Below are 23,320 nucleotides of genomic sequence, written 5' to 3' on the forward strand. Positions count from 1 at the left end.
CTCAGACGCAGGCACATCATGCCCTTGACACACATGCCCCCTCCTCCAGGAAGCCACCCCTTTCCCTCTCGTATTGGACAGAGCCTGGGGCCAACAGGCACAGGATTTGAACCAGCCAAACCCGGGTTTGATTTTGGTTGGGTTTCTTGCTAGTTGTGTGACCTGGGGCTGGTCACGTTCCTGCGTGTGACCTCTGTGTAAACCTGATCTTTCCAGTCCCCAGGGTGGTGGTGGGGTTACAGGAACTCATGGGATGGGAATGGGGGTAAGCCCATGGCATGTAGAGGCAACCTGTGTGCATTAAATGCCCACTCCATCCAGTGCCCCTCCTCTGGGCTCCCATCTGTTTCTCTGTTCTGCTGGATGCATCTTGACAGCAGCATCCCCCACCCCATGGGATCCTTAGTGGGGGGCATTATTGCCTCCACAACATGACTGTGTGTTCCCTGAGGGCAGGGCAGTGGACCTCAGGTGACCAGGTTTTGTGGACCAGAAGTCAGGATGTGAGAGGAGAGTGGGGCATTTGCCATTAGCCTGGCCTGGCCCACGCCAGGTGAGTTCACCTCCCCGGGAGCCTGGCTTGGGCGCAGGGGCAGCTTTGATCCCTGTGCTAAGCCGTAGGGTGCCTGGGCCCAGGAGGAGTTAGCTGCCTCCCTGGCCAAAGTAGAGCAGGAGGAGAAACTCAGTGGGGTGCCTGGGTGTCTGAGAGTGAGTGGTGGGAGCTGGGCATCCTGGCCCAGGGCCTGTGGGAGGCACCTGGTGGCAGGGTTGAGCAGTCTTTTGTCCTGTGCTAAGTCACTTCAATCGTGTCCGACTCTGTGCAACCCCATGGACTGTAGCCCACCAGGCTCCTCTGTCCATGAGATTCTCCAGGCACGCATACTGGAGTGGGTTGCCATGCCCTCTTCCAGGGGATCTTCCCGACCCAGAGATGGAACCTGCGTCTCTTATAGTTCCTGCATTGGCAGGCAGGTTCTTTACCACTAGTGCCACCTGGGAAGCCCGAGCAGCCTTTTGGTTCCATTTAAAAATGTTTCCTCTCCCACACCTGCACTGCTATCTGAGCAATCCCTGCCCTTTATCATATGGCAGTTCATTCACCACGTGGAAATTGAGCACCAACTCTGCCTGTACCATTGTGGGTACCGGGGACAGGTAAAATTTGCCAGCAAATTTGGAAAACTCAGTAGGTGTCACAGGACTGGGAGAAGTTAATTTTCACTCCAGTCCCAAGGAAGGGCAATGCCAAAGAATGTTCAAGCTACCACACAGTTACATTCATTTCACATGCTAGCAAAGTAATGCTCAAAATTCTGCAAGCTAGGCTTCAACAGTATGTGGACTGAGAACTTCCAGATGTTCAAGCTGAATTTAGAAAAGGGAGAGGAACCAGAGATCAAATTGCTAACATCCACTGAATCATAAAAAAGCAAGAGGATTCCAGAAAAACATCTATTTATGCTTCATTGACTACACTAAAGCTTTTGACTGTGTGGATCACAACAAACTGGAAAATTCTTCAAGAGATGGAATACCAGACCACCTTACCTGCCTCCTGAGAAATCTGTATGTAGGTCAAGAAGCAACAGTTAGAACCGGACATGGAACAATGAACTGGTTCAAAATTGGGACAGAAATACAACAAACTTGTATATTTTCACCCTGCTTATTTAACTTCTATGCAGAGTACATCATGAGAAATGCCAGGCTGGATGAAGCACAAGCTGGAATCAAGATTGCTGAGAGAAATATCAACAACCTCAGATATGCAGATGACACTACCTGTATGGCAGAAAGTGAAGAAGAACTAAAGAGCCTCTTGATGAAAGTGAAAGAGGAGTGAAAAAAGCTGGTTTAAAAACTCAACATTCAAAAAATGAAGATCATAGCATCTAGTCTCATCACTTCATGGCAAATAGATGGGGAAACAATGGAAATAGTGAGAGATTTTATTTTCTTGGGCTCCAAAATCACTGCAAATGGTGACTGCAGCCATGAAATTAAAAGAGGCTTGCTCCTTGGAAGAAAAGCTATGACCAACCTAGACAGCATATTAAAAAGCAGAGACATTACTTTGCCAACAAAGGTCCATCTAGTCAAAGCTATGGTTTTTCCAGTAGTCATGTGAGAGTTGGACCATAAAAAAGGCTGAGCACTGAAGAATTGATACTTTTGAACTGTGGTGTTGGAGGAGACTCTTGAGAGTCCCTTGGACTGCAAGGAGATCCAACCAGTCCATCCTAAAGGAAATCAGTCCTGAATGTTCAGAAGGACTGATGCTGAAGCTGAAACTCCAATACTTCGGCCACCTGATGTGAAGACCTGACTCATTTGAAAAGATCCTGATGCTGGGAAAGATTGAAGGTGGGAGGAGAAGGGGCTGACAGAGGATGAGATGGTTGGATGGCATCACTGACTCAATGGACATGAGTTTGAGCAAGCTCCAGGAGATGGTGAGGGACAAGCAGGCCTGGTGTGCTGCAGTCCATGGTGTCGCAAAGAATTGGACGTGACTGAGTGACTAAACAACAAAATGCTTGTGGTCCACTAGGGGCCTCCCCGGTGCCTTAGTGGTGAAGAATTTGCCTATAATTCAGGAGACCGAGGCTTGATCTCTGGGTTGGGAAAATCCCCTGGAAGAGGGCATGGCAACCCAGGCCAGTATTCTTGCCTGGAGAATCCCATGGACAGAGGAGCCTGGAGGGCTACAGTCTATGGTGTCGCAGTGAATCAGACACACCTAAAGCGACTGAACACACACGTGGTCCACTAGACCCTTGATTGTTCTCAGTTATTACCCTTTGGCCTGTGCTTCTGTCCTCTCTCTGTGTGTGGCACGTCATGGCAGTTTCCCTTCTCCCTCACCCCACCCCCAACTACACTCACATACTCCATTTCTTACGTTTGCCCACATATAATAGCAGAGCTCCTGGTTCCCCCTCAGGTACTGAGTATATAAACATTTCGCAGATTCTTCCACAGCCTTAAGTCTCCTGGGGGAAACTGAGGCTTGATACAGGTGTAATATGTGGTGGGATTTTAGTAGAGGAGATTTCTGGGCGTGCGGTTGCCATGCAGTGCAGGGCTGAGGCAGGGCCAGCAGGCAGGAATCATCTGGGTCAGTGATTCTCCCATCCAAGTACTAACCAGGCCTGACTCTGCTTAGCTCCCAAGATCAGATGAGATCAGGTGCATTCAGGGTGGTATGGCTGTAGACTGGGTCAGTGATTCTCAGAACACAGTTCCTGGACTAGCAGCAGCAGCAGCAGCACCTGGGATGAAACACAGATTCTTAGGCCTCATCAGAAACAGATTAAATCTGAAAGTCTGGGGTGGGGCCCAGCAAACTGTGTTTTAAGTCCTGCAGGTGACTGTGATGCTCCCTAAAGTTTGAGAACGTGAGTCTAGGTGAGAGACCCTTAGCTGGGATGGAGAGGAGAAGGCCTTGGCAATTGGGTGTGGAGGGGTAAAGGTAAGGCTGTGTCGAGGAGGGCTTCGAGGTTTGGCTTAGTGAAGTGAAAAGTGTGAAAGTATTAGTCCCTCAGTCGTGTCTGCTCTTTGTGATCCCACGGACGGTAGCAACCAGGCTCTTCTGTCCATGGAATTCTCCAGGCAAGGATACTGGAATGGATTGCCAAATCTCAAATTGGTGGGCCCCTCTGGTACTTGTTCTGCACCCCCCGACTCCTGCCAGGGGTTCTTCAGCCTCTCCCCACCGTGAGCACTGGCCCCCCACCTCTGGCCCTCTAACTGCCTGTAAGCAATGCTCCCTCTTCACAACAAGTCAGCTCCCGGCCCATCCGTGGTAGCCAGGGCGGTTGCCACAGCAATTGACATCAGCAGTTGGTCCCCGAGGAGCCTGCCGCTGTCCTGCCTGCCTGCTTGCAGCGCCTCCGTTACCACTTCTGCGACGAGCAGAGGAGATGGCATTGGGGATCCCGCCCTCCTAGGCACCCCGTTTGGAAGACTGGGTGGGGCAGGGAAGAGCCAGTGGCAAAGGGGGTGGGGCAAGGGGAGAGTCAGTAGGGGAGGCGGGGCCCCTCTTTGGTGGCCTCTTGCCTCGGCGGTGAGCCCCAGTCCACTAGGCTCCCAGACGGTGGAGGCGGCCGCAGCAGCAGTAGCAAGTGGGCCATGGCGGAGGACGAGCCGAAGCCTTCGCAGCTCAGCATGCCTTTAGTCCTGGACCGGGACCTGACCAAGCAGATGCGGCTGCGCGTGGAGAGCCTGAAGCTGCGCGGGCAGAAGCGCCAGGATGGCGAGAAGCTGCTGCGGCCGGCCGAGTCCGTGTACCGCATTGACTTCATCCAGCAGCACAGGCTGCAGTTTGAGCGCTGGGACGTCGTGCTGGACCAGCCGGGCAAGGTCACCATCACGGGCACCTCCCAGAACTGGACGCCCGACCTCACCAACCTCATGACGCGGCAGCTGCTCGACCCCGCGGCCATCTTCTGGCGCAAGGAGGACTCGGAGGCCATGGACTGGAATGAGGCCGACGCCCTGGAGTTTGGGGAGCGCCTGTCCGACCTGGCCAAGATCCGCAAGGTCATGTACTTCCTCATCACCTTCAGCGAGGGCCTCGAGCCCGCCAACCTCAAGGCTTCCGTGGTCTTTAACCAGCTCTGATGGCAGCAGCTGGTTGCCACGCCCTCCCCTTGCCCACTTGCTTGCCCCCTGCACTCCCCACCACCCCAGGTGTGTGTTTGGGGACATTATCTTCTAGCTACTGGCCTGTACTTGCTTGGCCGGACCGAGCCTGCGTCCTTCCTCCTCTCCTTTCCCTGGTGCTGATGCTCCCCGCTCATGGGAGGAAGATGCAAACTCTTTGTAGTCTAGAAGCTAAGCTGGCTGCCACTGCTTCTGCTGTAGACTGTGGTGGCCTGGTCAGGGCCAGTGTGGGAAGATGAGAGGCCATGGGAGATTGCCTTCTGTCTGCTCCATCGCTGGGAGAAACTGAGAGAGACCAAGATAGAATCAGCAACAGGCAGAGAGAGACATAACTAAAGAACCAGCCTTCCGGCTTCCTCCAGAGACAGAGAGGCAGAGACGACAGAGCAGCCTCCTTGGAGAGTCTGGCAAACAGGCATTTGCTACCCTCCTGGCCACAAAGCCTTTCCCTGGAGTCCGTGTCCGGACGTGAACACCCAGCCTGAGAATCCAGGAAGGCGCTTCTCTGGGTACCTTGTTTGGTCCCACGACACCTTACTCTTAACACATCCGGCCGGGGTGCTGTGGGGGCTGATTTGGGCATGGGGAGTGGCTGGCATGCTGGGGGCTGGGCAGACCAACTCTTGTTCTTCTAAGAATGACTTCAGGAGGGGAGAAGTGAAGGGGGACATCTGTCTGTCTATACATATATATGTATATCAAGAGGGATCACACTGTTCATTTGGATATATTCTGTATCTGCCCTGTGAACAAGTCTGACTTTAGATGATCTATCATATAATCACCCAGCTGGTTGCCTGGTGGCCTTTAGCAGGAGCTTGATCAGGGTGGCACTGGGGATGGGGTGCTTCTGAGCTGGGAGAGGTTCATGCAGTGAAGTGGGGAGCAGTATAGTAAGCAGATTTCCCTCTGCCGGGGTCGGGGGGAGCTGGATAGAGGGGTCCAGAGTCCTGGAACCGGAGGCAGTAGCATCTCTGGGGCTTGCTGGGACGTCAGGCTCTTACTGAGTGACTGTTGGGAGATGGTGAGAGTATCGTTCCGGCGCAGTGTCTTTGGTGGAGTCAAAGGGTGGGGATGGACATGGCCTGGGAGAGTAGTTGTGACAGCTGATGGTCAGAAACGGGCTGGGGGTGGCAGTGTGGTGTGACGGTGGAACTCTGGCCTCAGAGGTTGCAACCCACTCACCAGAGAGGGAAACTGAGGCACAGTTGCCAGCAGATTCAGTTCCAGCCCCCACGCCTCACTCCCCTTCACACTACACAGGCCCAGAGTTCTGGCATCAGCCAAGGGCGCCTCAGGAAGTATCTCCAGGCTAGCCCTTCTTTTTTTTTTTTGGTCAGGGATGTGCCTGTGATAGTTTGCTCAAGAGGCAGAGCTGTCGAGGGGTTGGAGGGCCCTGGGAACAGAGGCAGTGAGAGATGGAGGGTGAGAGCCAACCCCAGTGATCGGCGCTGCTGGGAGGGCAGGCCCCCCTACCCCCCCAAATCCTCCCAACCCCCCACTCTCCCAACCCCCCCCCCCCCAGCCCCCCGGCTTCAGAGGCAAGCAAGTGGAAGCAGCTGGAGTAGGATTCTTCACTGGAAAGTTTGATGTGATGTGAGCAATGGCCCGTCCTAACTCAAGGCTCAGGGTTCTATTCCGGGACATGCTAGGATTCCTGCCTGCTCTCTGCTGACTCCGAGAGAGCCTGGAGGCCAGACCCCGGCAGATGGCCCAGCCCTTCTGTCTTTGCTTGACCTCTCCCCGCAGCTCTGGGGACCCTCCTGATGCAGCCTGCTTGTACCCCCACCACGTCTGCCCCACGCAGGCGTGAGTGCCTCTGCCGTGGCCACTGTGCGTCCCCAATAAAGTCTGTGTGCCCCGCCTCGTGGTGTGCGTTCTCTTGTCAGGAGCCACCCCTTCCCTGGGCCCTCTCCACAGTCCTGCCCTCTCCTCCCGCCACTGCTTTCAGGGACGAGTCCCCGAGCAGGCAGGTGACTGGCCCAAGATCAGATGTCAGGATGGAATTTGAAACCAGGTGCCCTGACACCCAGCCAGGAACCAACACCCCTGACAGTTTTTTCTCCAGTGGCTCCCAGACCAGCCTCCGTGTGAGGCCTCAGGGAGGCAGGGGGCGCCGAGAGGGGATGGGGGGACCTCACCAAGTCAGGCTCCATCTTGAGTCTCCCTCCCTTGCAGGGTGGCTGGGCAGGGGGCAGGCGGGACAGGACAGTGGCTCAGGGGTAGGTAGGGTCAGGCCTGTGCCCAGGTTTCATCTGGCCTCGGTCACTGATTTGCTGCCTGTCCTCAGGCAGGCCTTGCCTCTCCCCCAGCCTCAGACTTTCTAAAGGGAACAGCCTACTTCCGTGAAGCCCTTGCATTCCTGCCCCGCTGACCGGATAAGGCCCATGTCACCATGACGCCTTAGTGCCCCAACTGAGCCCGCCCCTTACTCAGTGTTTGGACAGTGACAACAGAAGCCCAGGGAGGAAGCTGCCTGCGTGAAGTCACAGCGGATGTGGAGGGCCGGGGAGGGTGTATATGTGAACCAAGCTCTGGATCTGTGGACCTTTGATCCCATGACACTGGCCCCCTGGAATGGGCAGGGGCGATGCCGCCATCCCACCGGAGGACTCAGGCCCCGGGTGAGGCTGGTTTCTCCCCAGAGACAAGGTCAGGCCTCGCTTCAGAGGCCACTCTTCGGGTTTTGCTTCAGAACAACCCCCAGGCAGGTCTCGCAGCCCCGTCTTCCTCCACCCCAGAGCCCTGCCCAGAGCAGCCTCTTCCCCAAGCCCCACCGTCCAGCCACAGCCTCCATCCACTCCTGAAGATGCTTTTGGGAGGTGTGTGTGTGTGGGGGGGTGGGGGGCTGGAAACCGAGAGAGGAAACCAACCCTCCCGCCCCCCAGGGAGCAGCAGTAGAAGGCCTGGTTCTGATTCCGAGACTGGGCTGGGAGGAGGGCAGGGAATGTGAGGTGAGGACACGCTTTCCAAGGAGCCCGTGAGAAACCCCCAGCAGCGGACCTGCCGTTTCCTGAGCTCGTGCCTCCCGCTGAGCCAGAGTAGGGTAGTGTGAGGGGCCCTGCCACCAGCCACCACCTCTGTGACCCCAGGAGACCATTTTTGAGTCTGTTTTCTCATCTGACGTTCTGTGGGAGCTTGTAATGGTACCTCCCGTGTAGGGTCGTTGTGAGGAAGAAATGAGTTAGCAAAGTGCTGAGCTTCCTGAGTGGCACACGGGCTTCCTCTCTGGGTCTGCTCATTGTAAATACTTTCTCAGTCACTGCAGACACGGGGTCCCACTTTTCACAGTGATTCTGAGAGGAGAGTGAGAGGAACTGTTTACTGAGGAGGAGAGCACGGTGCCGAGAGGTGAGGTGCATTGTCTGAGGTGCATTGCCTGAGGCAGCACAGTGAGGTGGAGGCACGGCAGGGTCCAGGCCTGCTCTGGTTGGAGAAAGTGGGCTTGGTGGAGTGGAGTCTCTTCACGTCACCAGGCTCAGAGCGGCCCAGTGGAGGGGACCTCCAGCCCTCCAGTCTAGCCTGGGAGCCCTGCGGGAGGAGGCCGCCCAGGGCTCTGTCTGAGTATCTGGCTGGGCCCACTCTTGTGAACAGGGATCCCTAGCGCCCCCTGCTGGTGTATCAGCGCCCTGCTCTCTGGGTGGTGAGCCACGGGGCTCTCCTCCCAAGGGGGTAGGGGGTGGGGGGTTACCCATCTTCCTGGCCTCTTCTTGTCATGGCATCTGAAACTCAGGAGTTTGAGACTCTTGAAATCAGAAGCTGAGAATTGAGAAACTTCAGATGCTCAGAAGAACCAGGGGCTCTTTCGTGTTGAGGCCTGTGGCTCGCCTCACCCGAGTTGGGTAATGAATGCAGGAAACCCACCGTGGCTGGGGTCGCAGGCAGAAATCTGTAGGGTGTCCCCTCTCTGCCACACGAGCAGACACACACATGCGCGCACACACACTTGCACAGAAGCACACTGATGCCCATACTGACTTTCACATACACATGCATGCTTCTGTGTACTCACACATGGGCGTTCACTCACTGGCCCAGAGTCCAGCAGGATTTGAACCCAGCCACTTGGGTCTGGGTGAGAGTTCCTCAGGGAAAGCCCCAATAAGGAAAGGGGGAGGAGTCCAGGTGCCAGGGCTCCAAGGGGCACGGGGGCCCACCCATCGGGGAGGCTTTGAAGTTTCTGGGTGATTCTGCAGTGGGTGGCTGAATGGGTGTGCATGCTGAGTCGCTTCAGTAGTTTCTGACTCTTTGCGATCCTATGGACTGTAGCCCCACTAGGCTCCTCCGTCCATGGGATTCTCCAGACAAAAATCCTGGAGTGGATTGCCATGCCCTCCTCCAGGGGATCTTTCCGACCCAGGGATCGAACCCATGTCTCATGTCTCTTGGATTGGCAGGAGGATTATTTACCATTAGGGCCACCTATGTGTGAGGTTGCTTGCAATCCCACTGAGTTCTTGCCTCACTGCCTCGTCAGCCCAAGGAGGTAGCTCAGCCCTTTCAGGCCTTGTTTTTCCCATCTGCCCAGTGGGCTGTTGTCAAGGTTTTCCTTTCTCCTCTTGGGAGGGAGGTTGACCAGGTTACCCCAAGGTTGCACACATCATGTACCCCACACACCACCAGGGATGACCCCTCATGTGTGCACAGCCCTCCACAGTTGATGCATTTTAGTGCTTACAGTCTTGGAAGGAGGGTAGGTAGATGTGGACTCCTTGGGAGATACAGCGTTAGACAGAACTGAAAGAGTGTTCCAGGGAAGAGAAAGTCAGGGGCTTGTAAAGGCAATAGCCATAAGATTGTTAAAGGAAATATTTGTCCTCAAGGGCTAGACTGTCACGAGTTGTTTTAGGGTAAAGGATCCAATAAATATCTTTGAGTTTCTGGAACACTGGGCAGACGTTCTGGATGGCTGCATTAAAACAAGAAGTGGTCAAAGTTCAGATTCCGTGTGGGCAGAGGCATGCATAAGTCACACTTGCTCAGTGACCTCCCAGCCCTATTTTAGAGTGCTCTCTTAGGCAAACCAACTCTGTTTTCTTTTTTCTTTCGTACCACTAGCGTGCACAAACTCCCCAGCTGGCCAGGGCCTCGCTGCCGCCATCAGTTATGGATTTTCCTCCTGGGAAGACAGCCAGCTGTGGAGCTGGGCCTGGCCACGTGGGAAGGAACTTGGAGGAGGGGCTGCCTGCGGGTGCCCCAGGGGACGGTGGGGTCAGGAGGCCCCTAAGGGATGCGGTCTGGGGTGTGGCCAGCAGAGGGAGCCACCTGTTCCAGGTTGAGGTGTCCTGAATCTACACCCTGGAATCTACATCCCAGGGTGTAGATTCCTGTGGGGCCTGAGGGAAGCAATGTTCAGGGGTGAAGCTGAGAGCTGCCTGCAGGGCTTTGAATGCTGGGCCAGGGAGCTGGTGTCCATGGCGATGGAGCTTTTCAGCTGTAGACACTCTAGAGCAGGGAGACAGCCTAGTGAGCCCTTGTGTCCGTCGCTCCATCTCAGCAATTGCTAACTCATGGTTGATCTTTGTCTCCTCTGTAGACTTCTCTCCCCTAGTGTGTTAGTAGCTCAGTTGCGTCTGACTCTTTGTGACCCCATGGACTGTAGCTCGTCAGGCTCCTCTGTCCATGGAATTCTCCAGACAAGAATACTGGAATGGGTTGCCATTCCCTGCTCGACGAAATCTTCCCGACCCAGAGATTGAACGCTGGTCTCCTGCATTGCAGGTGGATTCTTTACCTGTCTGAGCCACCACAACCCTCTCTCCTGAGGCAGCATATCATTTCCTCTGTAAATATTTCTGGATGCATCTCTGAAAGATAAGGACTTGTTTGAAACAAAGCAAAACCCCATAAACATAATACTGTAACGTAGCTGAAATAATTTTACAGTAATTCCTTACCACCATCAAATATCCGGCAAAAGTTCTGATTTCCAGTTTGTGTCATAAATGTTTGCATGGATGTTTTACAGTTTGAATCAAATCCAAACAAAGGTCCATTACTTCAGTCTGGTGGTTCTCCTTCATCTTTTCATGTTTTTTTCCCTTGCAATTTATTTGCTGAAGACATCTCACTTATCCTGTGGTTTCCAACCATCTAGATTTTGCAGGCTATGTTTTCAGGGTGTTGACTAATGTTTGTACTCTGCATTTCCTGTGAAGTGGGACTTACCTCTGGGGGCATGATAAGGTTCAGGCACAATGTTTTTGGTGCAACGGCTTCATGAGTGAAGTTCTCTCAGGCGGTACATCATCTCTGGTTATCTCTCTCTTCTGTGACATGGAAACCATCCACATTCCTAAGGGGAGTTTAGAAGCCATGATTGCCTAAATCCATCATTTGTCAGTGGTTGCAAGAGAGTAGGAGGGTGATATTCTTAATTTCTTCCTCTTTTCTTAGCTGGGATTCATCACCATATAAAGGCCTCCCTTCATCTTTATAGTGGTTACTTTAAAGTGGTACTTTATAACACTGTATAGAAAAGTCAGGATTTTTTTCTCCCCCTTCACTTTCCAGTTTCAAAAAAATCAGTTGATTCCTTGCCACCCTCCACTAGTGACTAATTATTTGTTTGTGTTAGTATCATCATGATCTCATGAATTTGAACATATTGGATGTGTTTTCACTCATCACAGTCATTGTCCTTATGGCTGCTCAGCTTGGCCCGTCTATGGCTAGTAGGAGCTTCTTCAGATTGGTCCTTAATTTTTTGATTACCTCCTTGATTTCTTGCATGACCGGATGTAGTCTAGAGCAGCTGTCCCCAATCTTTTTGGCACCAGGGATCTGTTTCGTGGAAGACAACTGTTCCATGGATGGGGTGGAGGGGAGATGGTTACGGGGTGATTCAGGTTCATTACAGCAGGGTTCTCGCTCCTGTGAGAATCTAATGCTGCCCCTGATCTGACAGGAGGCGGAGCTCACAGGTGGTAATGCAAGCTATGGATGTTCACGTGCTTAATCACTCAGTCGTGTCTGCCTTTGCAACCCCATGGACTGCAGCCCATTAGCCTGCTCTGTCCATGGAAATTTTCTTCCAAGCAAGAATACTGGAGTAGGTTGCCATTTCATCCTCCAGGGATCTTCCCCACTCAGGGATCGAACCCGCATCTCCTGCATTGCAGGTGGATTCTTTACTGCTGGGCCATCAGGGAGGCCTTCATGGGTGGCTTGTCAATACAGATGGACACTCCACTCGCGGGCCTGCCTCTCCTGATGTGTGGCCTGGTTCATAATAGGCCATGGCACTGCTCCATGGTCAGGGAGTTAGGACCGCTGGTCTAGAGGGTGTTTGGTTTGTGTGCCTGTGGCAGCTCACCCTCCTCTCACTCCGTATCCTGGCGGGCAGAGGGAGGGGCTGAGGGGTGAGAAGGCTGGCCTGGAGGTCAAGGGCTGTGATGTGGGAAGGAAATTGAAGCCCACAGGGATCCCTGACTCTGCATCACAGGCCCTGGAGCCTCATTAGCTGCCTCTTGAGTCACAGAGAGTTCAGAGACGAGCCCTGGGTTTGCCTAATGATCCCCTTGTGGCCCCAGTGATAACTCTCAGCTCCCGTGAGGGCTCCCCCCACCCCATCCCACGCAGTCCAGAGCTTTCAGAGTGGGGAGGAGAGGGGGCGGGCGCAGTGGCCGGGCCAGTGTTCCCAGCTTATGGCTCCCCGTTGCTCTGGGCCCCTGCATGCACCCCAGTTTTGATACACTTTTCTGTCCTGAAATCAAGTGTGAGGAAGCATGCCGGGATTGGGACAGAGGCCAGCCTAGGAGTTTTCATTGAGAAGGGACGCAGAGGTGACTGCAAAGGGACCAGCTTGTCTCGAGTCCCTGCTGGGTTCTGGACGCTGTTTAGGCTCTGAAGCCCTGAGTGTGAATCCTGCCTGTGCCCGTGGGTGGCCTCTGCCTGCGCCTTCCTGCTCCGCCCCTCAGAAGACTGCCCGAGTGTTCTGGGCACCGTGGCCCTTAGCAGGGCTCCATTGGTGGCTGGGGCACCTCTCACTGTGCTAAGCAGTTTCATTTTCTTGGTCTCAAGTGTCCCACTAGGGAGGGTTCCTCTTTGCCAGCATCCCTGTTGATGGTAAGAGGCGTGTAAACAAAAGCATCCTTAATGAGGGTGGGGGTTGGGAATAGATTTTGGCCTCCATCTCTGTGTTCAGGCTGGTCTGTGTCTTGGGGTTTACAGCCTCCTGATACATCTCGGGCTTCTCAGCTCAGATGCCTGCATGCCCACCCCCATACCTGGGAGTAATTTTCTTCTAGAAGGAACTTCTTATGGTCTTGATGGGGTTTGGCTCTTCTGGGTCCTGTGTTCAGAAGGGCCAGCAGATCCCTTGACTCGGTAGGGTGAGGTGTTTCCCTGCCTTCCACTTCCTGCTGCCCCAGGTTGCCTCTCTTTGTCTGCATCTGCTCAGGAGGGATCAGCTCTCAGGACAGCCGCTCAGAAGCTGCTGCTGGCCCTCCAGGGTCAGGCCCACCTCTTCCTTTTCTCCATGGCCCACCATGTACCCCGTGTCAGCCTCAGCACTTGCCTGCATGCCTGCCTTTCCTTCTAGACTGGGAGCCTGCCCAGGGCAGGAACCATGTCTGAATCACCTGGGTCCTTGGTGCCAGCATCCCTCTGGGTGCAGAGTGGTGCACACTGATACAGAACTCAGTATTTGGAAACAGACAGACCTGTGTTGAATCCTGGCTTCAAACCCAGGTCTGCCTGCCTCCAAAGGATGTGTATATTTTCTAGTTATGTGACCCCGGACAAGTTGCGTGCCCTTCTGAGCCTTGATTTTCTCATCTGTAAAGTAAGGATGGTTATAATAGTCAGCTGTTCATGGGGTGGTTGTGAGAATTCAACTGAGATACTCCATGGAGGTCAGAGATTTGGTAAACTCCATGGATTATTTATGGAGTTCTAAGATGCTACATAAATAATATTATTAAGAGTCCCAGTGAATGCCTTTGGACTTATACATTCAGTTATCACATTTATTGGGCTTCCCTTGTAGCTCAGCTGGTAAAGAATCCACCTGCAATGCAGGAGACCTGGGTTCGATCCCTGGGTTGGGAAGATCCCCTGGAGAAGGGAAAGGCTACCCACTCCAGTATTCTGGCCTGGAGAATTCCATGGACTGTATAGTCCATGGGGTCGCAAAGAGTCGGACACGACTGAGCAACTTTCACTTCACCACGTTTATTAAGGACCCTCTCTGGTCCAGGTGCTGGATGGATAGCAAGACCAAGACTGACATGTCTCTGCCTGACTGACTGAGATAGGTGACATTCCAGTGACAGTATCAGCACTGCACACAACATCACACACTTGTGTAATTATAACTGGGGAAGGTGTCTCAGAGGAGAAGCGCCAGGGGCCATGAGATAGATAGGTGTGCTGGCCTAGTCTGAAGAGTCAAGGAGGGCTTCCTGGAGGAGGAGGTCCCTAAAGGACCATTGAGAGTCAGCTGGAGGAAGAGCAGGCACAGAGTTTCTAACCAAAGCCTGGAGCAGGGCACAGTGGGTGGAGACTGGGGTGGATGAGGGTAGAGAAATGAGCCTGGGGAGGTGGGGGTAAGGACAGCACATTAAGGGTTTGGACCTTATTTTCCAGGGAAGTGACCTGATCAGACAGCTCTCTCTGCTGCTGTGCTTTGCAGGGGTGGGTGTGGCTACTGATGCTGTTACCGTGTCCTGCGGTGAGGAGATGGAGGACTGGGCCAGGGCGGTGCCAAGGGATGGAGAGGAGGAGATGGATTTTCAAAGAATGTGGGTGCTCAGGTTGGATGGAGAAAGGGAAAGAGGGGAGGCTAGTGTGACTGCTGGCTTCTGGCTTGGGCAGGACGTGAGGAGGGGGCTTCTAATGGTACCACTGACCAGGCAGGACTGGGATGAATGTGCTATATTTCTGAGGGCCATGCAGATGGAGGCATGAGGAAGGGGGGGGAAACTCATAGAATCTTAGTATGACAGGGCCTCAGGGAGCCTCTAGTCCCTGCAAGCATGGGGACACAGGGGCCCAGAGCTAAGAAGGACTCGCATTGGTTCATGGCAGCCATGGGGAGTGAACCCAGTATTCCTTTCCATTTGATTCCCACTTCCTCAGGAAGCTGGCTGTGACCCTGATTGTGTCCCCATCCTGCCTCTCTCCCCATCCAGGTCATCCCAGACTGGAAGGAGCAGGAGTGGGACCCCGAGAAGCCCAATGCCTACGCGGGCATCTTCCACTTCCACTTCTGGCGCTTCGGGGAGTGGGTGGATGTGGTCATCGATGACCGGCTGCCCACGGTCAACAACCAGCTTATCTACTGCCACTCCAGCTCCCGCAATGAGTTCTGGTGTGCCCTGGTGGAGAAGGCCTATGCTAAGTAGGTGCCAGTGGTGGGTGGGTGGGCGGCCAGGCTGGGGTGGCACTGTTCATGGGCTCTGGGGGTCTTCCTCTCGCTGCAGTGCCACGTGCAGAGAGGTGAGGGGCAGGTGCAGACACAGCAAGTTCAGAGCCTGGAACCCAGAGCACAGCCAGTGGAACCTTCGCCAGGTGCGGTGGAGGCCCGGACCGAAGGGCCCCTGGGCACCTGGTGCTGGGTTCTCATATAGTTACTCTCGCTTCTACCTGGGAACACGGAGGCCCAGGCAAGATGTCCTGCAGGTAGCGGGGGGCAGAGCCAGCAGCTCCATTTCAGTCGATGGTTCTTTTCCAAAGATCCGAGTTGCCAAGCCCTCCTTGGAGGCCCTGTTGGGGTTGTGCTATCGAGGCTGGTCGAGGAGGCTGGGCCAAACCCCTGCCTTTCCTGCTCTCCGGGCCTCCCCCTCCTCTGCCCATTGGTCTGTCCACCAGGCTATCCAGCCATTCTAGCTTTGCTGAGCCCTCCTTCTGCCAGGCCCCGTCTTGCCAGCACGGCTTTGAGCAAAGGTTTGCTGAGCTGTGGAAGGCTTTGAGGTGGAGTGACCTGTCCAGACCCTGCAGAACAGGTGCAGGCCTGGGGCGCCCAGCAGGATCAGAGACCAGTTGCTGGATCTGTAGGAGCCTCTCCCTGGTTCCTCTTTCCAGACGCATTTGTCCCTCTCCTGGGACAGTGTGTGTGTGTGTGTGTGTGTGTGTGTGTAACTGTAAATGGAAAAACGAAAACTCTATCATCAAAAACAAACCTATTAAGGAAGCTTCCATTTTTATTTATTTTTCTTTTTTCCATTTTTAATCTTAAGAAAGCAAACCCGCCCCCTGGTGGCCACTTGGTCACCAGGGTCCTAGGTGTAGGCTCCTCTCCCATCTGGGAGACCTATTTAGTGAGTTGGTAGGCTTGCTCTCTCTTTTTTTTTTTAAATAAAAGTTTTATTATTTTTAAAAAATATTTTACAATTTTAAAAAATTGCCCGAAGTATAACATTTATCATTTTGACCATGTGTAAGTATACAGTTCAGTGGCATCAGTTACAGTCACAATGCTCTGTACCCGTCATCACTGTCTGTAGCCAGTGTAGACGGTGATGGTTTTTCATCATCTTCAACATAAACTCTGTTACCCGCTAAACAGTAACTCCCTTTTTATCCCTTCTCTCAACCCTGGGAACCTCCATTCTGCATTTTTGTCTCAGTGAATTTCCCTGTTCCAGGTAGCTCATATAAGTGGAATATTTATCCTCCTGTGTTTGCCTTATTTCAGTTAGCATAATGTTTTCTGGGTCCATCAATGTTGTAGCATATATCGAAATTCTGTTCCTCTTTATGGCTGAGTGGTATTCTGTTGTATGTATGTGCTACGTTTTGTTTATGTTTGTCTGTTGATGGACACTTGGGTTGTTTCCACATGCTTAGTATTATGAATAATGTTGCTATGAACATTGGTGTGCAAACATCTGTTCGACTGTCTGCTTTAAGTTCTTTGGAATTTGTATTGGATTGGCTGAAAAGATCATTCAGGTTTTTCCATAACTTCTTACAGAAAAACCTGAATGAGTTTTTTGACCAATCCAGTATCTTGGCATTAATTCCTGAGTCATATTGTAGTTCTGTGTTTACATTAAAAAAAAAAAATTTGTAAAGTATTTTTATTTATTTATTCATTTATTTTGGTTGTGCCATGCATCATGCAGGATCTTAGTTCCTTGACCAGGGTTTGAACCCATGCCCCCCGCATTGGGCGCATGGAGTCTTAACCACTGGACCACCAGGAAAGTCCCTGTGTTTACACTTTTGAGTAACCACCAAGCTGTTTTCCACAGAGGGCTGTACAGTTTATGCTTATTTGTTTGTTTGTTTTTTAATTTGTTTACTTTTAAAATTATGAAATGAATACGTATCTGTTGCAGCACATCCAGAAAATACAGAAAGCCATGCAGAGGATAATAAAACTCTCCCATATTCCTACATAGTCTCCTAGGCCGCTGCTCTCTGCTTCCCACTTCTGGGCCATCTGGATTAATAAGTGAGGCAGCTCCTCTGCTCGGGACAGCGTGACATTGTTCCCTCCAGGCCCGCCCCCTCTGCGTGTCTCCATTTCCTCGCTTTGCTCTCCCCACACCCTCCTCCACCACTGGCAGCTCTTCTCACATCTTTGATGCCTCTTTTGTTTGTTGGTTACTCTGCAAAACCTGTGCTACTGTTCTGTGGGCATATGAAATGGCATTTTGCCATATATCCCATTATGCTTCTCACATTCATATTCAGTATTCTTCCTTTAAGATCCCAACCCTAAAGGAGTCACAGCTGTGTCTCTAGCATCTGACACGTTGCCCATGTGGTATTGTGCTCCGTTGCTCAGTCGTGTCCAACTCTTTGCAATCCCATGGACAGTAGCTCGCCAGGCTCCTCTGTCCATTCTCTAGGCAAAGATACTGGAGTGGGTTGCCATTTCCTCTCCAGGAGATCTTCTTGGCTCCAGGGATCGAACTTGCATCTCGTACGTCTCCTGCATTGGCAGACAGATTCTTTCCACTGAGCCACCTGGAGTAGATACTTAATCTTTTTGAAATGAATTATTGTATACGTTGTAGACAGAATTGGAATCCGACTGTATTGCTTTTTCAAATGTCATAAGAAAGCACTAGCATTTTCCCTGCAGTAAGAATTCCTTTAGCGTGTTGCTCAATGGCTGCTTAATGTTCCAGAGTTGAGATGCAGCATTAGCTTTTAAAATCAATTCCCTGTTGTTAGACATTTAGATGATTTCCAGTTTTACATTGTTATTAATAATGTTAGTCATCCAGAAATGATACGTCAAAAGACATAATGAACTTTTAACAATTTTGAAAAGAATTGCTGGATTTCTAGACAGCTAATTTTTGAAGATGAGGCTGTGAAGGCAAAGGGGAATTTGAGTGACAAAATGGTGTGGTTCACGGGATGGATGTTGGCCTTGGAGCTGGAGACCTGAGTTTTGGAATTGGCTCTGTTGTGTGACCTGCTGTGTGACCTCAGTGGTTCTCTTGACCTCTCTGAGTCTCAGAAATCTCCCCTATAAGGCTGGGGAATGTGAGCTAGGAGTTCTTTCTACATTGCTTCCAGGCTGGCGGGCTGTTACCAGGCTCTGGATGGAGGCAACACAGCGGATGCGCTGGTGGACTTCACAGGTGGGGTTTCTGAGCCCATCGACCTGACCGAGGGTGACTTTGCCAATGATGAGGCCAAGAGGAACCAGCTCTTTGAGCGTGTGCTGAAAGTGCATAGCCGGGGAGGCCTCATCAGCGCCTCCATCAAGGTGAGCACAGAGAGACAAGCCCCAGAGGCTACCCCTACAACCCTTGGGGTTGGGGGTGACTATGGCTTCCCAGGCAGAGCCCCTACCCAGGTTGGCTCATAAATCAGATCCTCGGCCTCATGGGAGGAGGGGAGCAGTTAGAGGGTGCAGCCCCTTCCCAGGGCTGGACAGCACAAGCCTCAGGCCCCCTGCCGTAAGGCCTTGCCCACACTGTTCAACCAGCACCCCCATTCTGGCCCTCTCGTATTGGAGAGATGGGTGTCTGTACATTTGAGAGTCCCTCAGCCAAGCTTAGAAACAGTCAAGCCATGAGGTGGCTGGAAGAGGGGAGGGAGCCCCTTCCGCCTGCTGGCACAGGCCCGGGAGCTGCAAGAGGATCGTCTTATTTCCCTGACTGCTCGTGTTTTGGGTGGGAAAGTGGGGACTCAAGCAGAATTTGAACCCACGTTTGGCTGACCAAGTGGTGTATTGATAAAAGGACTGTCTGGAAAATTAAAAAGCCCTGATTGGCTGACTTCTGTGGTGTGAATACTGCCAGCAGGGTTGATGTCAAGCTAATGTTTTAACAGCCAGGTTGCAAAATTGCGTCAGTGCTAGAGCTGTGGGCTGACCCCACTGCAGGTCCCAGGCTTTGTAAAGGGCTGTGAATGCCAGGTCAGCCCCTGCTAAGTCACTTCAGTCGTGTCCGACTCTGTGCAATCCCATAGACGGCAGCCCACCAGGCTCCCCGGTCCCTGGGATTCTCCAAGCAAGAACACTGGAGTGGGTTGCCATTTCCTTCTCCAATGTGTGAAAGTGAAGTCGCTCAGTCGTGTCCGACTGCCAGCGACCCCATGGACCGCAGCCCACCAGGCTCCTCCGTCCATGGGATTTTCCAGGCAAGAGTACTGGAGTGGGTCACCATTGCCTTCTCCTTTCAGTCTCTAACGGTAGAGAAAGGAGGTTGTCGGGGCTGCCATTCCCGCCCCGTCCTGTAGGGGGCGGTGTGCCCCCTGCTCCGGCTGGAGCCCGACTGGCCCCGCCTCTGAGCAGCTGTGTTCCACAGGCTGTGACAGCGGCAGACATGGAGGCCCGGCTGGCGTGTGGCCTGGTGAAGGGCCACGCGTACGCCATCACGGATGTGCGCAAGGTGCGCCTGGGCCATGGCCTGCTGGCCTTCTTCAAGTCGGAGAAGCTGGACATGATCCGCCTACGCAACCCCTGGGGCGAGCGGGAGTGGAACGGGCCCTGGAGCGACACGTGAGGCCCGAGTTGGGGGAGTGGGTGGGGCGGTGGGAGGGGAGGCATGGGGCGGGCCCCAGGTGGGTGGGTCGAGGGCCCGGGGCTTGGGCAAGGACAGGGTGGGCTTCCTGGAGGAGGTGGCACCAGAGCTGGGGCCTTGAAGGATTTGGGGGGAGGATGACATTAGGAGAAGACTGTCTTTGGAGGGAGCTTATGGGGCGGATTCAGTATGGGTGGAGGTCTGAAGGTGGGGAGGAGCTGATTCCTTAGGGGATGTAGAGACCCCTTTGGTGCAAGAGTGAGGAAAGCAGGAAGGGAGGCCTCCAGGGGCGGGAACGGGGGTGACTGCCCTGTGCTTGGCTCATGGCCCTGGTGAGGCCAGGAGCGGAGTGGAGCCCAGACCCCCACTGGAGGAGCTCCCTTCATTGAGAGTCAGCTCCCCCTTCCCCCTGAGCCTAAGCTTGGCTCCCAGACCCCTGGGTCCAGGCATGATGGCAGCCCACAGTTACCTGCAAGAACGGGCAGAGAAGGTTTCTTGGAGAGGGACTGGGCATGGCCCTGGTGCCCCCGACCACCCCCAGGCTGATGGAGGCCTGTTGCTGAGCCGTCCCTCATGCCTCCTGTCCCTTGCCAGGGTGGCTCTGATGGGGTTCCTCCTCTGATCCTCTCCCCTCTTACCTCCCTGTGCTCACATCCCAGCTCAGAGGAGTGGCAGAAGGTGAGCAAGAGTGAGCGGGAGAAGTTGGGTGTGACCGTGCAGGATGACGGCGAGTTCTGGTGAGTGTGCCCTTGCCCAGGGCGGGTGTCCGGGGCTGAGAGGGGACCCTCCTGTGTGCCAGGCAGGGAGCCCTGGACAGGACGGCAGGAGTCAGGGCTCTAGCCAGTGCCTCACTGTCAGCTTGTCGTGTGACCTTGGACATGTCACGGCATCTTTTTGGGCCTGTTTCTTCCTCTGTGAAGTGAATTGGGCAGAATGGACCATTTCGTCCCCATAGTTCCCCACTTCCCACCTCAGGGGGCCCTGGGCTGCTCTGGTACCCAGACGGAGCCCTTGGCAAGTAGACCAGGGTACTAGACCAGGTACTAGTGGGCAATTGACCAGAGGACATAGCGAACATGGCTGCCTGATGCCAAGAGCAGGTAGGAAGAGGAGAGGCCTCATAGAGGCCTTTGCATCTCAGGGTGCAAAGGAACCTTGTAGAGACCCAGCCCAGAGACAAGAGAGCATGCTTGGGTTTGGGGAGAGTGAATTTAGGGAGGCAAGGCAGGTGGGCTGGGAAGATGGCAGCAGCCTGGCTTAAAAAGCATATTCATGATTCCTGCATTCATTCACTGCTACATTCATTCATTCTATGTTTAGCTCTGGCTGCATGCTAGGCTCGGTGTCTTTCTTTAGCAGGACACTATTTGGAGACTGAGCCACTTCCTGGAGGGGTACAGGGTACCCTGTGTGTGGGAGATGCTGTGAGGGCCCCAGGCAGACCTAGAGGTAGATGGCAGTGATTCTGGTACCCTAGTGTGGTCCCCTCCTGCACGTGTCAGGGGGGCTGCTGCAGGAGGCACCCCTAGGCCCTCTAGTTTGGGCTCCTGTGGATGAGATCCACTTCGCCCAGTCTGGCTCAGGGGCCAATTGAATTAAAACAACAGTGGAAAACCCCCATCAGGAATGGGAAGAATTTCTTGTAAGGCCTTTCTTATGTCTTCACTCTTGATGCATATATGTGCATATTCTCATGTATGTGCACACTTGAAGGGGGGTGGGCCCTTCCCCTCCTCCCACCCAGGCTCCTGGAGGGTGGCAGCATCCTGGTCACTGCAGCTCACCTAGCAAGGGGTTCATACCTTTAGCTGTGGACTATAATGGATGGAAATATGCTTTAGAAACTGTAGAGGGCTGTACATATCAGTTATTCGCACTAGTAATGATTGTAACAGCTAGCCTTTGCCAACTCCTTTCTGCCAGAAGTCGTACTACATGTTTTTATTGCATAGCTTAATTGCTGTGCAAACTCTGTGAAGTAGGCAGCTGTTGTTAGATTGATGCCCATTTTACAAAGCAGGAGACTGAGGCCACAAGAGACGTGAAGGGTCCCTGTGATGCCGTGTCTGCACTTGCTGTGTGGGCTGTGGTCTAGAGGGTGCGGGGTGAGTGGGTAGCTGGCGGGGAGGGGGACCGGCCGGCTCAGCCCCTTGCCACACCCAGGATGACCTTCGAGGACTTGTGCCGCTACTTCACGGACATCATCAAGTGCCGTCTGATCAACACATCTTACCTGAGCATCCACAAGACGTGGGAGGAGGCCCGGCTGCGTGGTGCCTGGACGCGGCACGAGGACCCACTGCAGAACCGCAGCGGGGGCTGCATCAACCACAAGGACACCTTCTTCCAGAACCCGCAGGTGGGCCTCCTTGGGGATCCCCCCCACCGTCTCTCGAGCAGCTGTGGGGCTCCCGCCAGAGTCCTGCCATGGCCTCCTGCGTGACCCTGGGTACATCCCTATTCCTCCGTGGATCTCAGCACATCTGTACAGTGGGGGTGGATGGGCATGTGTGGGTGGTCCTGTCACCCCCAACCTCATGATCTGACCTGCATGTGATCAAGACGAGGAAATAGGCCCTGAGGACTAATGAGTGTCCTAACAAGAGCTGTAGGGACATTATATTTAGAGGCCGAGCTCAGGCTCAGACCCCTTGTTTCCACACACAGTGCTGCTCCTTCCGGGGGAACTCAGCCAGGCTGACTCAGCACAGGGACCCCTCCTCTGCAGCCTCCTCGGTCATGACCCTGGCACCCACCTAGTTCTCACTTCTGGTGTGCCTTCACTGAGCACCAACTGCATGCAGTCTTAAAGCTGAGCATCCATCGTCTCCCCAAGTCCTCCCACCCAGCACGCAGCGTTGGGCATTGGCAGCCCATCTCACAGATGAGGGGCTGAGGCTCAGAGAGGTGATGTGACTCGCTGAAGCACACACAGCTTCCGGAGCCAGTGAGCCCATCTTCTTCAGTATGGTCACACTGCCTGTCCTTCTTCCTCTGCCCCACCCGCAGTACATCTTTGATGTCAAAAAGCCAGAAGATGAAGTGCTGATCTGCATCCAGCAGCGGCCAAAACAGTCCACCCGCCGGGATGGCAAGGGTGAAAATCTGGCCATTGGCTTCGACATCTACAAGGTGAGGCCAGCCGGACCCCTGCCCTGGGTGAGGAGAGTCCGAGCTGCCTGAGCCTGGGGGAGAACATTCTGGAACACTTTGGTCTCCAACTTCTCTGTGTCACCCTGGACACGTTGGCTGATGCCATGGACATGCTGTGACATGGGTCCTGTTTCAGTCCCCACAGACGCCCAGCCTGCCTTGCATTGGCCCCATGGGAGCTCACAGCCTGACTTCTTCCTGCCCCAGAACCACAGGCTGTCTGGACAGGAAAGGGGAGGATTGCTGGTGGTCAGGGCTGGGCTCTGGGAGGCCCCACGTTGCTCCCTCCCTCGGGGTCTGGTTCCCCTGAGTCGGAGGCCTTGCTGGGGGCACTGGGAGGGGGCATCCTGGGCAGAGCCAGTTGGGGTTCTCAGCAGCTGCTCCATAGTCCGGGCCCCGAGGCCTTCCACGTGTTGTGACACCCCATGTGTGATGACAGTCAGCATAGAGGACAGTGTGGGCCTGCCCGACACCAAGAACCCAGTGAAACCATGTGTACCTGCTAGGTCCATGGCCTGAGTCGAGGTCCTGGCCTTTGATGTGCTGGGTCGTATTATGACAGTTCGTTC

General features: G+C 53.8%; 2 protein-coding genes across 2 annotated transcripts in view; both read left to right on the forward strand.

Annotated features, from left to right (window-relative positions):
• Window positions 1-23,320, forward strand: part of CAPN5 (calpain 5) — a 55,584-nt gene that overhangs the window by 25,808 nt on the left and 6,456 nt on the right. The window contains exons 4-9 of the mRNA XM_020897568.2: window positions 14,799-15,007; window positions 18,145-18,337; window positions 19,383-19,576; window positions 20,258-20,335; window positions 21,762-21,957; window positions 22,608-22,730. Coding sequence (XP_020753227.2) covers window positions 14,799-15,007; window positions 18,145-18,337; window positions 19,383-19,576; window positions 20,258-20,335; window positions 21,762-21,957; window positions 22,608-22,730 — 993 coding nt within the window. The remainder of the gene's footprint in view (window positions 1-14,798; window positions 15,008-18,144; window positions 18,338-19,382; window positions 19,577-20,257; window positions 20,336-21,761; window positions 21,958-22,607; window positions 22,731-23,320) is intronic.
• OMP (olfactory marker protein) lies at window positions 4,126-6,108 on the forward strand. The gene has a single exon (XM_070472840.1). It carries the CDS (start codon window positions 4,132-4,134, stop codon window positions 4,621-4,623), a length of 492 nt encoding a protein of 163 aa, XP_070328941.1. The 5' UTR covers window positions 4,126-4,131; the 3' UTR covers window positions 4,624-6,108.

Source organism: Odocoileus virginianus, chromosome 10, assembly GCF_023699985.2.
Source record: "Odocoileus virginianus isolate 20LAN1187 ecotype Illinois chromosome 10, Ovbor_1.2, whole genome shotgun sequence".
Classification (NCBI taxonomy): Eukaryota; Metazoa; Chordata; class Mammalia; order Artiodactyla; family Cervidae; genus Odocoileus; species Odocoileus virginianus.

Coding starts and splice junctions, on each gene's coding strand:
- OMP (XM_070472840.1), top strand. CDS start 4,132: ATGGCGGAGGACGAGCCGAAGCCTTCGCAGCTCAGCATGCCTTTAGTC.